Source organism: Rhinopithecus bieti, unplaced genomic scaffold (genome assembly GCF_001698545.2).
Source record: "Rhinopithecus bieti isolate Rb0 unplaced genomic scaffold, ASM169854v2 scaffold_48474, whole genome shotgun sequence".
Lineage (NCBI taxonomy): Eukaryota > Metazoa > Chordata > Mammalia > Primates > Cercopithecidae > Rhinopithecus > Rhinopithecus bieti.
This window is the reverse complement of record NW_016819100.1, coordinates 47,946-66,699: the sequence shown is the minus strand read 5'-3', so window position 1 is coordinate 66,699 and position 18,754 is coordinate 47,946. Positions and strand designations below refer to the sequence as shown.

General features: G+C 43.9%; 1 protein-coding gene across 2 annotated transcripts in view; it reads left to right on the top strand.

Moving 5' to 3' along the window:
* The window catches only part of LOC108519316 (glutathione S-transferase A1), a 41,642-nt gene that overhangs the window by 10,364 nt on the left and 12,524 nt on the right, over positions 1-18,754 (top strand). Inside the window, exons 6-7 of one of the 2 annotated variants that reach the window (XM_017858238.1) lie at positions 425-556; positions 1,443-1,828. In XM_017858238.1, coding sequence (XP_017713727.1) covers positions 425-556; positions 1,443-1,565 — 255 coding nt within the window. In that variant the 3' untranslated portion in view covers positions 1,566-1,828. Of the gene's footprint in view, positions 1-424; positions 557-1,442; positions 1,829-18,754 lie in introns of those variants that run through there. The other variant, XM_017858239.1, reaches the window with a different exon arrangement.

The following is an 18,754-nucleotide window of genomic DNA, read 5'->3' as shown; positions in this document are numbered from 1 at the left end:
CTGGTCCAAGGGACGCGTTGGAGTGTGAGGGGGGAGCGAAGTTAGAGCCATTTGTCCTGCAATGTGACGTGCATCCACACTGTAGCGGCCTGGGGCAGACAGAACATGGTGGCGGCGGTGCCTATGGCCCCTGCGGCCCCATGTGGAACGGCAAGCAAGCCCCTGGGGTGTGTGGTAGGTATAGATTCCACAGTGATGTAGATGAGAGAGAAAATGGGAGGACTGAGCTCCAACTGAGGAGTGAGCAGAGTTACACTTCTTACTTTCTCATTCATTCAAATAATGTAGAGAAAGCTCTGGATTTCTGCACCTATGCAGTAAGGCAACAGGGATGGGGAAAGTCAGGGTGGAGAGGCTCTGAAAGAAGCAGGGGTCCCACCCTGGGTGGGCATGTGTTCCTGATCTGATTCCTCCAATTCTCCAGGTCTTAAAGAGCCATGGACAAGATTACCTTGTTGGCAACAAGCTGAGCCGGGCTGACATTCACCTGGTGGAACTTCTCTACTACGTGGAAGAGCTTGACTCCAGCCTTATCTCCAGCTTCCCTCTGCTGAAGGTGACCCATTTCACAGCCCAGAGAGGCAGCCCCACATCTCCCATCTTGGGATCTTGTATCTGGGCCCTGGGACTGTCCAAGTTTTGACCCCAGCCTTCTCCAGGCCTTCAGTGCCCCAAGGTCTCCAAAATGAGCTTCCAGAGTCCAATGTTGAGGAATGAAAACACTTTTCTTATGGAAAGGAAATTTGTGGTGCATGCTACCCCACAAAGAGTATTTTGACTTTTATTCTGGAAAGAACCCAGGGCCCAGCATCCTCCCCATCCCTCTATTTCAATGTGGTTTCTGTTTCTGAATTCTCTGTGATGTCCTTTATCCCACACGTGCACTTGTCGTCCCTCACTGATTCGCTCTGAGCAGGGCCCTTTCCATCTGGTTTCCTCCCTGGGCTCCAGCTCCTGCTGTCAGACATTTTGGTGCTCCCTGCACAGCTCTCCAGCACTCTGCCCCCCACGCTGTATCTCTCACAGAGAAAAGGTGGTCCCATGGTTTGTCTTTATATTTTCTATAGCTATTCCCTTTCCCAACTAATTTCCCCATATTTTTACTTCTGCTTAGAGACTGATCTGTGTTGATATCCCACAGGCACATTATTTTTGTCTTGTATAATATGAGAGTCACTAATCTACAGGATTAATACTTAAGGAGAAAGATAGGGATGACTGAACTGATTAAAACTTAAAGACATCTTTGGGGAAAATAAAGTGAGCTACATGTTCTTGTTCTGATCTTCATTTCTTACTGGGTGTCTGTTTCTGCCTCCATGCTAGTGCTGATGCAGGGGACTCGCTTGGTCTTTGGCAGGAGGGGCTCAGATTCCCTGGGTCGTGTTAATGGTGGTGTCAGTCCTTGGCTTCACTCTCAGGCTGTGCTTTATGAATTACAGGCCCTGAAAACCAGAATCAGCAACCTGCCCACGGTGAAGAAGTTTCTGCAGCCTGGCAGCCCCAGGAAGCCTCCCATGGATCAGAAATCTTTAGAAGAAGCAAGGAAGATTTTCAAGTTTTAGTAAAGCAGCCATGGAGGCCAAGAACATACAAAACCAATATTCTAAAGTTTTGCAACAATAAAGTGCTTTACCTAAGTGTTGATTGTGCCTATTGTGAAGCTAATGAACTCTTTCCAATTACATGCTAATTAAATAATACAACTCCTATTCGCCCACTTAGTTAAAATTGATTTGCTTTCATTAGGATCTGATGTGAATTCAGATTTCCTTTCTCCTCCTAACCTACCACTTCCTTGGAATTAAAAATTCAGTAAAAAAGGAAACTATAGATTATGTGGTTTGTTTGACTTTTCCAAGAATTGGAATATATATATATTCCAATATATAACAAACAATTTCTCATACAATCTATTAAAATGTCAATGTAGAAATGCGCTTCCGACATTTTCAGGTATGCACAGGAGAAGAGTTACCATTCTGGGTAATGGCATAAAGCCATTTTCTTCTTTTCCTGGACAGTCATTTTATTTCTGATAAAAGCGTTCTTTCTTATGCATTTGCAAAATAATGATTGTCTGCTGTGGATTCCTCAGTTTTCTAGGAGGTGAGGAAACATTGAAGAGCAAACAGACCCACCCTCTGCTCTCAGGCCACCTTGTTGTCCCTTACAGTGTATGTGCTCCTGGCTCATCCTCACTCTGCTCCTTAAGGCTCTGTGGGGCCCCAAGAATGAGCCTTCCCTCAGTTCCCTCAGTGCCACTCAGGCCTGGGCTGTCAAGATACAGATGGTAAGTGTGGATTACATACAAATAAGTATATGCAAAATCATTTTTCCCTGGTGTGGCACTGTACCAGAATGCTTCGATTAGGAGTGCTTTGTAGCTCCGCCCACATACTGGTCCTATAATGTGAATCTCTCTCAGGACACCTGGGCTTCTGCAATTTGAGCTACCCTCCTGTTAGAGTGAGCTTCCCCACAGTTGGCAGATGTGGCTGAGGGAGCAGACAGACACACAGGCTTCCTACCTGCAGCTCCACTTTGCTCTAGTCTCTGCTCTATTTACAACCAGAGTGGTTGTTCTAAAATGCAAATCGGAAAAAAAATCACAGAATTCTTCAGTGAGTCCTGACAGCATACAGAATGCATCCTCACATCTGTCCTCACTTCTTGATCTCCAGCCCAATCAACCCTCTGAGCATGGTGGGGCCTCTTGCCTTCCTGCCTGGGTGCAGCTGCTAGCCCTGCCTGGCAAGCTTCTTCCCAGTGGACACACTTAACACCACCTCATTGCTTCCCAGGAGTGCTGGGCTGTCCTCTGCCCTCCACAGAGCCCCAGGGAGCCTCTAATAACACCTGAGGGCCCCTGTGTCTGCTCCCCTGTACTGTGAGCTCATGGTGTGGGGCTTGGCCTGCTGAGTCCCCAGTACTTCTTCACCAACGGACAGTGACATCTGCACAGACCCATGCACAGCTCTATGCACCTCCAGAACCCAGGTATATGAGACTGGGCTTTGAGAACACACAAACCGCCACAGACTCTACCTGTCTCTATTCATTCATTAATTTCTAAAAAAAAAAAAAAATTGGCTCATAACCCTCAAATGTTTTGTTAGGATCTTGCTTGGATGCTGACCAAAATAAATGAACTGCTAAGAAATTTTTATGGGACACTTACGTGAACTAGAATGCTGAAGCTTTGATGAAATTAGAGAATTATAGAATTTTAATATGATAAAATTATATGCAACATAATCACAGTGTAATTGTGTTTAGAAAAGAAGTTCTTCCTTTCTAGAGATGAATACTAGTATTTACAGATGAAATGATATGCTGTCTGGGATTTGCTTGAAAAGAATCCCATGGTAGTGGAGGGAGTATGTGGGAGTTTGCATCATTTTCTTGTGGCTCCTGTCACAGATTCCTACAAACTGGGTGGCTTGAAACAACAGAAACGCATTTTCTTACAATTCTGAAGGTCAGAAGTCTGAAGTCAGGGTGTGAGTAGGGCCACATTCCCCTGGAAGCTCTAGGCAACAATCCTTCCCTGCCTCCTACAGTTTCTGGGAGCTCTTGGCATTTCTGGACTTTCATGGATCATGGCCACATCACTCTACTTTCTGCCTGGGGCTTCCAGCACCTCACCCTCTGCATGTCTGTGTCTTCTGTTCTCTATGTTGCAGGGACACCTGTCATTGGATTTAGGGCCTATCTGGATATTCCAGGATGAGTTCATCTCAAGTTCCTTAACTTCATCTGCAAAGAGCCTTTTTCCAAATAAGGTCACATTTATAGGACCCAAGGATTTGGACATGGACCTCTCTTTCTTGGGAGCCAACATAACTTAATCCACTACCTGGTATAGATGAATAAATGTTGCTGGAAATTGATGAATCCAGGTCATGGGTACCTTCAAACTTGTTATATTATTCCCTCTACTTTTGTATTTGCTAGAATTTTTCCATGTAAATNATGCTGAAGCCCTACCCAGCACCTTCTGTCCTGATGTGACAACCAAAAATCACTCCAGATATTGCTGAATGTCCTCTGTGCTATGGGAGAAAATATTTTCTGGTTTGGAATCTGTAGACTACATGACTTCTCAAGTGTTAAAATTCAGAATTCCTGACAGAATAACTACATAATTACTGCAGCATTTAACTCGCTTTGTTTTGCTTTGTTTTAGAGATAGGGTCTTGCTCCATGGCCCAGGCTGGAGGGCAGTGGCACAATCACGGCTCGCTGCAATCACAACCTCCTGGGCTCAATCAGTCCTCCCAGCTCAGTCTACTGGGTAGCTGGGACCACAGGTGCGCGCCATTACACCTGACTAATTTGTTATTTTTGTAGAGACATGGTCTCTCTATGTTGCTCATGCTGCACTCAAGCTCCTGGCTCAAGTGATCCTCCCACCGCTGTCTCCCAAAGTGCTGGGATTACAGGTGTGAGGGACCATACCCAGCCTTTATAACTAGTTTTTAAAATGCACCTAAAAGAATCCAGCTAATGTGTATGGTGCCATTAGAATATAAGTCAACAATGTCCTGGAATAAATGTTTAATATTGGGGAAAAATATAAAAGAAAGATTAGGAGCTTCAGTGATATCCTCCTTTTGGATCTGGATGTGAGACCTGTCCAGGCTATAAAATAAGACACAGGAAAAAAAATATGACACTTGATATAGTTTGGCTCTGTGTCCCCACCCAAATCTCATGTTGAATTGTCATCCCCAGTGTTGGAGGTGGGACCTGGTGGGAGGTGATTTGACCATGCGGTATTATCTAAGGATTTAGTAGCATCCCCTTCGTGTTATCTCCTGATAGAGTACTCATGAGATCTGGTTGTTTGAAAGTGAACCTTCCCGTTCACTCTCTCTCTCCTGCCAGCCGTGTGCTTGCTTCTTCTTCACTTTCCACCATGATTGTAAGTTTCCTAAGGCCTCCCCAGAAGCAGAAGCCTGTACAGCCTGCAGAACTGTAAGCTGATTAAACCTCTTTGCTTTATCAATTACACAATTTCAGGTATGTCTTTATAGCAGTGTGAGAATGGACTGATACAAGAAATTGCTACCAGAAAATTGGGACATTGCTATGAAGATACCTGAAAATGTGGAAGCAGCTTTAAAATTGGGTAAGGGGCAGAGGCTGGAACACTTTGGAGGGCTCAGAAGAAGGCAGGAAAATGAGGGTAAGTTTGGAACTTCCTAGAAACTTGTTGAATGGTTGTGACCAAAATGCTGATAGTGAGATCGACAGTGAAGTCCAGGCTGAGGGCTCAGATGGAGATGAGAAACTTTTTGGGAATGGGAGTGAAAGTCTCTCTTGCGATGCTTTAGCAAAGAAACTGGTGGCTTTGTGCCTCTGCTCTAGAGATCTGTGAGACTTTGAACTTGAGAGATGATTTAGGGTATCTGGTAGAAGACATTTCTAAGCTGCAAAGCATTCAACATTTAGCCTGGCTGTTTCTAACAACATATGTTCATATGTGTTCACAAAAACATGATCTGAAATCTGTCATTGAATCTGAATGAATCAATCTGAAATTGAAACATATTTAAAAAGGAAGCAGAGCGTAAAAGTTTGGAAAATTTGCCTCCTGATCATGTGGTAGAAAAGAAAATTCCATTTTCAGGGGATGAAATCAAGCCAGCAGCAGAAATTTGCAAAACTCTTAGTTATTAACATACTGCTCCTTTTGCAAAAGTTTGGAAATTTGCAAAAGTAGCCAAATGTTAACAGCAAAGACAATGGGGAAAATGTCTCCAGGGCATGTCCAGGGCTTTGTGACAGCCCCTCCCATCACAGCCTAGAGGCCTAGGAGAGGAAAATGGTTTTGTGAACCAAACCCAGTGCCCTGCTGCTCTGTGCAGCCTTGAGACATGGCATCCTGTGTCCCAGCTGCTCCAGTTCCAACCATGATTATAAAGGGCCCCAGATACATCTCAGGCCACTGCTTCAGAGGATGCAAGCTGTAAGAAGCCTTGGCAGCTTCCATGTGTGTTAAGCCTGCACGTGCACAGAGAGCAAGAGTTGAGGCTTGGGAGCCTTTGCCTAGATTTCAAGGATTTAAGAAAACACCTGGATGTCCAGGCAGATGCCTGCTGCAGGAGTGGAGCCCTCATGTAGAACTTCTACTAGGACAGTGGGGAAGGGAAAAGTTGGAGCCCCCACACAGAGCCTCCATTGCGGCACTGCCTAGTGGAACTATGAGAAGAAGGCCATTGTACCCCAGACCCCAGAATGGTAGATCCATCAACAGCCTGCGCAATGCATCTGGAAAAGCTGCAGGTGCTCAGCACCAGCCAGGGAAAGCAGCCTGGGAAATGTACCCTGCAGAGCCACTGGTGCAGAGTTGCCCAAGGCCTAGGGAGCCCACCCCTTACATCAGTATGGCCTAGATGTGAGACAGAGTCAAACAAGTTGAAGAGGATTATTGTGAAGCTTTAAGATGTAATGACTTCCCTGCTGGGTTTCGGACTTGTATGAGGCCGGCAGCCCTTTTGTTTTGACTGACTTCTCACTTTTGAAAGGAGAGAGTTTACCCAATGCCTGTATTCCTATAGTATCTTGCGAGTAATTAACTTGTTCTTGATTTTACAGGCTTATAGGCAGGAGGGACTTACCTAGTCTCAGATGAGACTTTGGACTCAGACTTTTGAGTTAATGCTGAAATGAGTTAAGACTTTGGGAGACTACTGGGCACGATTGTGTTTTGAAATGTTAGGGGCCAGGGGTGGAATGATATTGTTTAACTCTATGTCCCTACCCAAATCTCATGTTGATTTAGGATCCCCAGTGTTGGAGGTGAGGCCTGGTGGGAGCTGATTGTATAACGAGGGTGGTTTTCGATGGTTTAGCACCATTCCCCTAGTGTTGTCTTGTGATAGCATTCTCATGAGATCTGGTTGTTTGAAAGCAGGTAGCAGCCACCCCTCATTGTCTCTCTCCTGTCAGCCATGTGAAGATGCGCTTGTTTCCCCTTCACCTTCTGCCATGATAGTCACTTTCCTGAAGCCTCCCCAGAAGCAGAAGCCTGTACAGCCTGCAGAACCATGAGCTGATTAAACCTCTTCTCTTTATTGATTACCAGTCTCAGTTAGGTCCCTATAGCAGCATGAGAACGGACTAATACAACACCCATGTGAGAAGATACTGAAATTACAAGAAATGCATGTTGCAAGGCAATGTTTGTGCAAGAATGAGGATTGATACTAATTTGAAAGGTAGGAAGGCAGACATTTGGGAGGTACATAATCTACTGAACCTGCAGATTGAGATGCTACCCTGGAAAGATGGAGCCCAACTGGGCAGAAGGGCAAGAGTCCTCAGTTTTCTCAGCCTGGCAGCCTTCTCCCCTTTCTCTGATTTGCTTGGTTAACAGAATCATGATCTCTGGGTTGAAAATGCTAGGAATCCTTTAAAGTGAAATCACTGCTAAGCACATTCTGTTCTGTCAGTTGGCCAGAAGCCTGTTATTCTGACTAGATCTAAACCACTTTAGGGCAGAGACCAAATCCAACCCATTTTTTTTTTTTTTGCTATAAGGCATCATCATTGCTTGAGACACTGAAACAGCTCAGTGAATGTTAGGCAGTTTGAATGAAACTTTTTAAAAGAAGAAAATATGCTGAAAACAAGTAATAGAAGAAAGATTAGCAAAATGTCTGCATTTTCAGGTAAGGAACAGGATGCTGTAGAGGAGCAAACATTTTCATCTAGTATTGAGAGTGAGACCCTGCCCAAGAGCTATGAATAGCTGGAGAGAGAAGCAGTGGGGCTCGAGTTTATTCAAAGTAGGTCTGGGAGCAGGATAGGTTCACAGTGCTCAGAGCAGGGAGTGGGTGGGAGCTGGGCCTGGCCTGAGGAAAGAGGCCCACCAGGTGCAGGGTACGGGAGCCTTTTTCCGGGTTATAAAACATCTCTTTTTCCAGGTTATAAAAAAACCTGGGAACCAGGGGTCTGCTGCAGTGTAGGAGTTAAGCAAGGCTGTGTTAATGACGGGTCAGGCCTCCCTGAACCTTCACTGAAAACTTTGTTAACCCAGGTTGACTGGATCAGTGCCTATTATTAACCTCTGTACAGGAGCTTTAAAAAAACAGACCTATGATATGCCTTATTCAAAAGAAATCTAGATATACATAAAATCTTATTTTATCAGAGCTTGATGGGTTAAGAGATAAAGAGTTAAAAGAGAGAGAGGAGATTCATGCGCTACCCAGTGTGTTCAGAGAGACTCATCCACATCCCAAGAAGTGGGGCAGGAGGTCACTCTCATTATTCAGTTCCTATTATAAATTTTATATACAATATCTCATTTAACTTTCTCAACAGCCCTCAAAAATAGATATAATTCTCCCTATTTTGAAAGGAGAAACTTGAGCTCAGAATTTAAAGAGCCTACTGAGTCTATGAACCTCATAATGGCAGGAGTTGTGGTTTATCTCAGTCTCCCTTCTCTCTGACAAGAAACAGTAATTAGGACCACCCAGGACCACCCAGGGACCAAGAGTAAATTACTACTGGAATTTCACCATTTGTATTCCTTTCAAAACAAGCCCATTTCCTAGTTGAGGAAAATACAGTTATACTAGTCCTCAACTCACTCAAGTTTTTAGGTTGTCAAAGCAGAGAAAGAAACATGTTTATTATTATTATTTTCTCCAATCAGGCTCCTGAAAAGTTGCTAACAGAAAGGAAGTCGAGATTCAGATGTCCCCCTCTCACCCTTCCCTTCCAATCTTTAGTTGGTTAATGGAATCTGAATGGGAAAATATGAAACAATTTCTCAGACAGAAGCAGAGCCAGGTTACAGGGTGGAGTGGAAAAGCTCTGGACCTGCAATCAGAAGGAGTTCAGGCTGACCCAACAGGCACTGGACACTCATATTTGGCTCAGAATAAATCTTCAGATACTTTACAGAGTTTGACTCTTTTCACTAACATTTGTAGTTACTGATTCTATAATAGGAATACAAGGAAGGTAGTGATACTTTTGTGTTATTTTATATGTTAGAAGTTTATATAAGAAGGGGATAAAATGTATATCAGAAAGTCAACGTAAAGTTAAAATGCATACCACACATGAGAGGTGGAAGACAGTGGATTATAACAAATAACCCGTTACAGACTGAGTATATTAATTCAACGATTATTTTATTGTGCACCTACTAAGTGCCAGGTGCTGTGTGAAGTTCTGAGGGTAGACAGTGAACAAGACAGACTCAGTTCCTGCTCTCGAGTAGCCTACACATCTATAAGAATGGAGACAAGTAAACAGGTGATTAATATCAAGAGCTTCCAGGAGAACTACCAAGCATTCCCCAGTGTTACCAAGTCATCCTTCCAGGGTTTGAGCAGGAAATGCTGGGAGGTGTCTGTGGGACTCCACTAAGCGCTGCCCTCTAGATGTGTCACTGAGAAAAACACTTCCCAGTCCAGACCAGAGTCCCTCAGTAACTGCCTGAGGGTTTTCCTCGGAGGCAAGTCATGGACAAACTCAGGAGATCTTGTCCCTCAGGTGGCAGCTGAAAAGGAGGGTTTCAGGCAAGGTGACATCCTGTGAAGGGAACTTCTAGCGCGTCGCTTCAGCCTTACAGCGCTGTGTGGACCTGAACCTCGGGACGGCACTTTCTCCATTGCTTCACGAGGGCCTGGGATTTTAGCCTCACCCTTTCTCAATCCTATGAAGAAATAAGCACCAAGAAATCCAAACACTGCCATTCCAGGTTGTTTTCTTTGTACAAATGAATACCCTGTTTCACTGTCACCCAGACATCAGCTCTGCAGCTCTGGGATGTGTTCAGAGCCCGGGTAGGAAGAGTTCAGTAGGAGGGAGGGAGGGGCAAGGCTGGGAGGAACCCAGGCTCCCCGGTCTCCATCCAGCCTGACTTGAAGGCGGGGGCAGGGCTGACTGCAGCCCTTGCTCGGGCTTCTGGGGTCTCAGTGCCCTAAGGCTGATGATCACAGCCCAGTCCTCAGCCTCACAAGCACATCCCACTTGCCAATCCCACCCCACCTCGGCCACCCTCCTGGCAGGACCACCCACCGTTCCTTAGATTTTTCCTGAACTGGACGCTTTATTAATCGCTGGCACACACCCCCCATGATCTCTAGATCCTGGTCCTGTGTGATCATAGATCCACAACAAACTCTGTTCCATGGAGCAAGCTAGAAACCCCCACATTCCTGACCTTTCACCATAAAGAACTCCATTAAACTGTAAGTAACCACTGCAAACACCACTACCATTTATTTCTTGATGTATGTGGGTCAGGCCCTGTATCTTGCATTTTGAAAACATTACAATATTCTGTTTAAGGCTTAAAGATGTTAAGTGATGATTCCCAGATCACACAGCTATTTTGAGGCAGAGTCAAGATTGGTACCAGATCATATCAACAGTGAAATACAGGAAATCTTGATAAGTGTCTACTTTGACTTTTATTTTTATAGATTCTGCCCATTAAGTCAACTGTATTGTTATGCAATAACTGGTTTTCATATTTGTATTAAATACCTGCATCCACTCAGAGCTTCTGATCAGATTGAGACAGCCTTATTGCTGGCTGCCATTCCAACCAACGTGACTGCTCTCAGGACAAGGTGTGATTTATTTCAAAGTTTAAATCACTGGATCTAGATCAATAGTACAGTCTATTTTCATCAATATTAGATTGATTTAATTTTTTTAAGGATGATATGAAAGAGCAGCCATCTCTCAGAATCCTAATAGTGTATATTTAATGAGCACTTATTATACACTTGCTACTCTTCTGAGTGCTTTGCATGACTTTGTAATTTAATCTTCATACCAACCTATAACACAGGTACCATAAGTATACCCACTTCATAGGTTAGGATACTAAGATACAGACAGACTCAACAATGTGTCCAAAGTCAAGAAGCGAGGACATGACAACAGTGATATTAAACCCACACAGCCATGTCACAGGCCAGAGATTTTCATTAAAAATAATGTTACTGCGGGGACTTTAATTCCTTCCTAAAATTAAGAATTCTATTCTTTTGTGTCCCATATACTCCAGGAGGGGAAATTGTAATAGCAAGAGTTATAACTATGCAACAGCTATGACCTATTTCACCCTTAGCAGGGCTCCTACAAACTGAGCTAATGTAAATTACAGCAGAGGGCCCTTGGTGGCAGAATCTTGGGTGGCCATTGGCCCATGGCATACCCATGCTGGGGACACAAAGGCTGTGGTCTGATCTCACTCAGAGACACATGCTTTCCTAAGATATGACAACACCATAATTAGAAGAACTGCATGTTCCTTTAACTCCAGTGACATCCCCTCTAAAATCATGACCTAATCAGGGACATGGGAGTGATCAAGGTGGAAGTAAAGTGAACTAGAAGATTGAGCGACTATGTGCTGTGATCCATACTCTTTTCTTGATGATCTAGTGTGGATTTCAAAATGGCCACCACCAGCCTCCTCTGTGTGCTCTACCAAGCTCAGAAATCTTATATTTTCCCAATTATGTACTGGACAGAAGCCATTCAAGGTTAAAAGTCTACAGTGCTATGGAATGAATTGACAAGAGCCCATTTACTGTTTCTGCTTACAGTTTGAAGAGAAATTTCTGGAATCTGCATAAGATTTGGAAAAGTTAAGAAATAGTAAGATCAAGTCTCTAAGTGCCTCTGAGGAGGGTATCTAGTAGAAGGTACACAGGGAGATTTGAAGAGCTGGGAATGCTTACGTGTGTAGGGGTGTAGCTGGTGATGGTGGAGAGGGAGAAAATCGTAAAATGGAAAGGATAGGCTCCTAGAGCAGGTCTGGCAATGCTTTCCAGGCTAAAAAGGGCCAGACTTCTATTTGTATTTGCTGCAGAGCCATCTCCAGCACCCTGAGGATCCCTTTTCTTGCTTTCCTGCTTTTGGCACCATGAGTGAACTGTGGTCATCATCTCAGGATCACATACAGCCCATCTCATCCAAGGACATGCAAGGACATGTTTTAGACAAAAGGAGTTGAAATAGGTCCACTCTGAATGTGTTTCCCTTATAAGTTTGACAAAGTGATATCTTTGCAATGTTGTATGCTTAGATAACGAAACAGTGTTGAATTGGTTGGAAGTCTGGGTCAGAGGGTGAGGAGGGACATGAGCCAGGGTAGCAGCCATGTGGTAAGAAACACAGAGCCTGCCCTGCACACACTGTCTAATGGGAGTATTGAAGAGCACACAAAGGGCCTACGTAGAAACTTCTCTCAGAATTGTATTTAATGTCTTCAACAGCATCAGACTTACTCTGAGAAATTTCCGTGTTAAGTGGCATCTGACTGGTGGCCCTGTTTCAGTCTCTCGCAACTTCTTCCTAAGATATCATGAAGATAAATCAACACAGACAATACAAGGGACCTATTCTGTAGCTGAATTGGGAATAAAAACATAAATGAAATAACAGGTTAAAAGTGAAAGAAAGCTTGATAAGAAAAGCACTTCCAGAAGCTAAAACAAATTCCTATTTCATTTAAACAGTTACCAGGCAATAATTATTTTTCATTTTATACATTAGTCATTTCCACAACCACTCTTTCATCCTGAAAGGGTGGGATTCATAGAAATTTCACTCTGCCTTTTTTTTTTTCCTATTTAGTAAAGATGGGAATATATTTTTCCAACAAGTGCCAATGGTTGAGATTGACGGGATGAAGCTGGTGCAGACCAGAGCCATTCTCAACTACATTGCCAGCAAATACAGCATCTATCAAAAAACACAAAGGAGAGAGCCCCACATAGTATATTTTCTGTTCTTCCATCAACAGAGAACACAGGAGCGATTTAAGTCCTTCCATGAGTGGGTGGGACCGTGGAAGGAGCATCATGACTACCAGCAGGCTGGGCCTTGGGTGTGTATGCTGGGTCCAGTATTGCAGAGTTCCATGGAGGTGAGGAAACAGTGAACATGGGGAGGGTTCAGGTGAGGGTGATTCTAGAAGAGGACGCAGTTCACGGATCCAGCACCCTTATAGAGGTTTCCACACACTGATGAACCGTGAACTCAGGAGGATGGGGAATCATGATTTCAGGTGCTCAGGCCTTCAGAGGCTGGACTCCAAAGAACAGCTTAGGACAAGGCATAGAATGTTTGAGAGTCTGTAGATGAAGGACTGGGGAGAGAAGGCTGCAAAAGAGCTGAATCTCAGGTTCCAGTAATTCCAAGAATAATGACCAGGAACCTAAGTTTCCAGTCAGTTATATGAACTGGTCAACTTGACTAAGGTTAGAGAGGCTGGTGCCCAAGATACTAGACTTACCTAAACTGAAGCATTTGATACAGACCTAAGCAGCCAGACTGATTTTGCATCAGCAAAGCTGGGAGGAGGGGTCTCCGCCCTTGTTGGCAGTTCCTTGAAAAGTCCGATGTAGAGTTACCAATGAGCTAGCATTCTACTACCAGGTCTACATCCAGGAGAAAGGAAAACACATCCTCACTAATCCATGCACGGAAATGTTCATAGGAGAATTATTCATCATATGCAAAAGGTGCAAACAACCCAAATGTCCACCCATGGAAGAATGGAGGAACAAGATGTGCTATAGGAGATAATGGAATATTCTTGGGCTATGAAAAGAGATGAAGTACTGATGCATGCTCCAACGTTGGTAAGCCTTGAAAACATGTGCTGTAAAAGAAACCAGACACCAAAGGCCACATGTGACATGAATTCTTCTGTATGAACCATCCCGACCATTTGAGTCCAGAAAGGAAACCAGTTGTTGACAGGGGCTGGAGAAAGGGGACAATGGGGAATGGCTGCCAAAACATGTGCTACTGCCTTCCCAGGTGATAAAAATGTTCTGGAATTAGACAGTGACAGTATTTGCAGAATTCTGTAAATGTACTAAAAATTACTGAATAATAGTCTATAAAGGGGTAGCAATTATGGTATGTGAATACATGTCAATAAAGCTGTTATTTAAAAGTATTCGCCAGGTACAGGGGCACACGTTGTAATCCCAGCACTTTGGGAGGCCGAGGTAGGCAGATCACCTGAGGTCGGGAGTTCAAGACCAGCCTGGTCAACATGGGGAAACAGCATCTCTACTCAAAATACAAAAATTAGCCAGGCGTAGTGGCAGGTGTCTGTAATGCCAGCTACTTGGGAGGCTGAGGCAGGAGAACCGCTTGAATCTGGGAGGCAGAGGTTGCAGTGAGCCAAGATCGTACCACTGCACTCCAGCTTGGGTGACAGAGCAAGACTCTGTCTCAAAGAAAAATAAAATACAAGGCCAGGCACAGTGGCTCATGCCTGTAATCCCAGCACTTTGGGAGGTCGAGGCACATGGATCACGAGGTCAAGAGATCAAGACCATCCTGGCCATCATGGTGAAACCCAGTCTCTACTAAAAATACAAAAATTAGCTGGGCGTGGTGGCGTGCACCTATGGTCCTCACTACTTGGGAGGCTGAGGCAGGAGAATCACTTGAACCCAGGAAGCAGAGGTTGCAGTGAACCGAGATCGTCCCACTGCACTCCGACCTGGTGACAGAGCAAGACTCTGTCTCAAAAAAAAAAAAAAAAAAACCAACCAACTAATCAAACAAACAAACAAATAAAAGTTTTGTAGGAAACACAGTTTGAAATGAGAAGAAAGAAGATATCTTATAGTATGCACTGGCTTTATATGAATAATTTTACCATGTTTACCAATTTTACCATGTAAACAATTTTCTCATGTTACCATGGGAATATTAAGTGAGGTCTTGAAACACAGTCATGACTAGGATTGGCCAACATCATGTGGAGAAGGTAATGGAACAATATTTTGTGGAAAATAATTGAGAGAACTTTTTTTAAATTTCCTTGAAATAATATAGTTTTAGACATATCTTATTTCCTAGTTTTCATTTATTTATTTTAATTTTTTCTATTTTAAGAACTTCTAATATTGGGCACAAAAACGAGCCTGGGATGTGTAGTATGAGGAGAGGAAAACGGACACGTTCGAGATGGCTGTGCTGGGGAGGCTGTCAAATTGCAGGTCTTCAGCCATATGAATCATGCTTAACTTATGTATAGAACAAACCACAGCAGACTGAGCAAACCTTATTTGTAGCATCAGTAGTTACTCGCAGTGATTCCACTAATTTCTCATGACCGTGACGCTGGACAGGTCACCGATGTTTCTTGTACCTGTATTTGGTCACGTGTATTACAAACATTTTAGATATAGATCTACCACAGTAGAGTGTTCTGAGAAATAAATGTAAATATATCTATAAAAATCATAGCCTAATGACTGGCATTTAAAAGGCACCCAGTGGAGCTGAATTACTTTGCTATCACCTAACGCTCCATTGTCTCAAGTGTTTAAACCATAAAATCTAAGGCAGAAGGCACTTAGCAGTTTGGTTATTTTCGTCTTACAGGGTCGATATGTATATAGAAGGTAGGGCAGGTTTCAGTGAAAAGCTTCTTCATTACTCATCGCATACACCTGAGGAAAAAGATACAAAGCTTGACCTGATCAAAGAGGGAACAACAAGCCATTATTTTCCTGTCTTTGAAACTGTACCTGGGAGCTTCTGGATAGCTGAACACATGGAACTTCTTGGAAGGTGGACTGTCCAGGGAAGGCATGGAAGCTCCATGCAACTTCCCCTGATCTCGCCCTAGGCATTTCTTCAGCTTTTCAGTGGCTACATTATTTGAGCCTCAAAACTACAATAGAGAGTTATTCAGTGAGCAGTATGGATTGCCACCTAACAAGGATAAAGTAAACCTAAAGTCACAGTCACTACTCTGCCCCAAGTGGAAACTGTGATGTTTCTGTCTGGATCACTGCCAAGTTTGCAGAACAACAAGAACCAAAAATCAAGAGAGAAGAACTTCATTCGGTTTTAGGGGTGACCTACAGCAAAGTTTGTACGAATGGAAAGAGGTCCAGTGAGAACCTCAAACTTAATGTACTGTGAGGCTATCTTGAAAAACAGGCTTCTGGGCCTCTGCTCTTATGCAGCTTCTTTTGTGACAACACCTTTAGATTGCATGACAAAAAACAGTAATACGAAAGACTACAAAAGAAATCAAAAGAAAGTCCTGATTCTACAAAGGAGGCTAAGCAGATGAGAACCAATACCAAAACCAAGGGCCAACCTGAGAATAAAAAGTCGAAGAGCTGACTGCAAAGAGAAGAGAGTTCAGTCCAGGTGCTGACTTGCCACCAGGCATGAGGAGCCTTTGTGGATACTGCACCTGGTTGACGGCTGAGGTCCTTGGCAATGGGCAACATAGACCATGCCTTGTTGGAACCTCCAGAAAAACTGTGGAAGCCAAGACAATCCAAATGAGAATAAGCAAAGGGTGTTTACACAGAGCTTGCTATAGAAAGGAAGTCAGCCACCATCAGTCGCATTTGTCAGAGATTCAGAGGTAGGCAGGAAAATCTGAGAGATTTATGGTAGAAAAAGTTATGACCTGATTGCAGGTTGCTGGCCTAGGGATGCTGTAAGCTGGCTAACTAGAAGCATGAATTTCTATGTGATTGGTCGGAGATTCATATTTTGCTTTCTGTGGTTGGTCATAAATTGAAAATAGAGGCAAAAATTAGGGAAGTTGGCAGTTATTGACCAAATGCTGGTGTATTTGACTAATTGTTGTGAAGGTCATGATAGAAGCTGTTTAGTCTATAAGGGCACTAAGAGGTTAGAGGGTTTCTTAGCAATTTGGCTGCTATAACAAAATACCATAGACTGGGTAAAGAACAGATGTTTCTGTCTCACAGCTCTGCAGGCTGGGAAGTACAAGATCAATGTGCCAACTGGGGAGCGCCTGTTCCTTGATTCATAGACAACCAATCTCTGGCTGTGTCCTCACATGGCAAACATGCCAAGGGAGTTCTCTAAGGTCCCTTTTATAAGGGGACTAATGTCATTCATGAGCACTCCACCCCCATGACTTGATCATCTCCTGAAAGCCCCACCTACTAATGGCTTGAAAGAATATATATTTTGGGGGATCTCTTCTAAAGACATGGGGGTCAGGATCTCAACGTATGAATTTATGGGAAACATAAACATTCAGTCCATAACATAAGGCAACAGAAAAATAGTGCCTGGGAATTTGTGAGGCACTGACCTTCACGTCCAAAAGCCTTCCCTGATGTTAATGGAGCTCCTGACTCTCAAGGCATGGTGTAAAAATAGACTGTGAATAAGAATTCTACCAGTTCGGCCAGGCGCGGTGGCTCAAGCCTGTAATCCCAGCACTTTGGGAGGCCGAGACGGGCGGATCACGAGGTCAGGAGATCGAGACCATCCTGGCTAACATGGTGAAACCCCGTCTCTACTAAAAAATACAAAACACTAGCCGGGCGAGGTGGCGGGCGCCTGTAGTCCCAGCTACTCGGGAGGCTGAGGCAGGAGAATGGCGTAAACCCGGGAGGCGGAGCTTGCAGTGAACTGAGATCCGGCCACTGCACTCCAGCCCAAGCGACAGAGCGAGATTCTGTCTCAAAAAAAAAAAAAAAATTCTACCAGTTCTACCAAAGAGCCCATGATATGTGCATTTGAACAATGTATATTACAATGTAGCATTGACGTTGTTTTCTTTGTGTACCAAGTAATTATCCATACTTTTGTATGTATACATAGTCTGAAAATATATTTGCCAAAATATTATCTTAAATCAATCATGCCATATGATTTCTCCTTTTATATTTATGATGTAAGGCCTGGATATTTTAATAAATATCACATATCACTCAAAATTTTTATTATTAAAAAATGTATACGTCAAGTGTATCCAAAGAAATTTTTAAATGAGCTTATATACACCCAAGGATCTAAATAGCAAAGTTAACTCTTTTGTCTTTGCTTTATCACATGTCAGTCACTACACCCCGTTTGCCTCCAATCCAAACCAATTTTTTTTTTTTTTTTTTTTGCATTCAAAGTAAGTTGCAGATATCTTTGCAGTTCACTCAGGACACGGTGGGCATACAGATGATCTAGTGAAAGCAGTAAGAACTAACATTGCAAGAAGAGGATGAATTCAAAGTCCACCCCAGGCTTATTTCAGATCCAGAGCAAGGAAATGAGGAGAGCAGATAGGAGAAATGAGGATTCTGAAAGAAGTCTACTCTGGGAGAAAAGTGTGTTGGTCATGAAGGTGGAGTCGCTGCCCAAGAGAAGATGGATGAGAGGAGAGTGTAAAGCCACCGACAACTAGGGCTGCACGGCTGTAGGGCCTGGGGCAGACAGAACAATGCCTGCAAGAGGGGAAAAGCCCCTGGCCATGTGGAAGTGCAAGCTGGGTGGGTGCCTGTGGATGCCACAGCTGATGTGGAATGAGAAGAAGAAAATGGGAATCTGGGCTCCAACCAAGAAGTGAGCGGAGCCATGCTTCTTACTCTCTCACTGAGTCAGGGAACATGGAGAAAGGTCTGGATCTTCGCACCTGCCCAGTAAGGAAGCAGAGGTGGGAGAGGGAGAGTCAGGCTGGACAAACTCAGGGAGAAGCAGAGGCCCTAGCCTCACTGCACATGTGTTCCTGACCTGATTCCTCCAATTCTTCAGGTGTTGAAGAGCCATGGACAAGACTACCTCATTGGCAGCAAGCTGAGCTGGGTTGATATTCACCTGGTGGCACTTCTCTACCATGTGGAAGAACTCACCTCCAGCTTCCCTCTGCTGAAGGTGACCCATTTCCCAGTTCTTAAGAGGCAGCTCCTCATCTCCCACCTTGGTATCTAGTATCTGGGCCCTTGGACTGGCCACATTT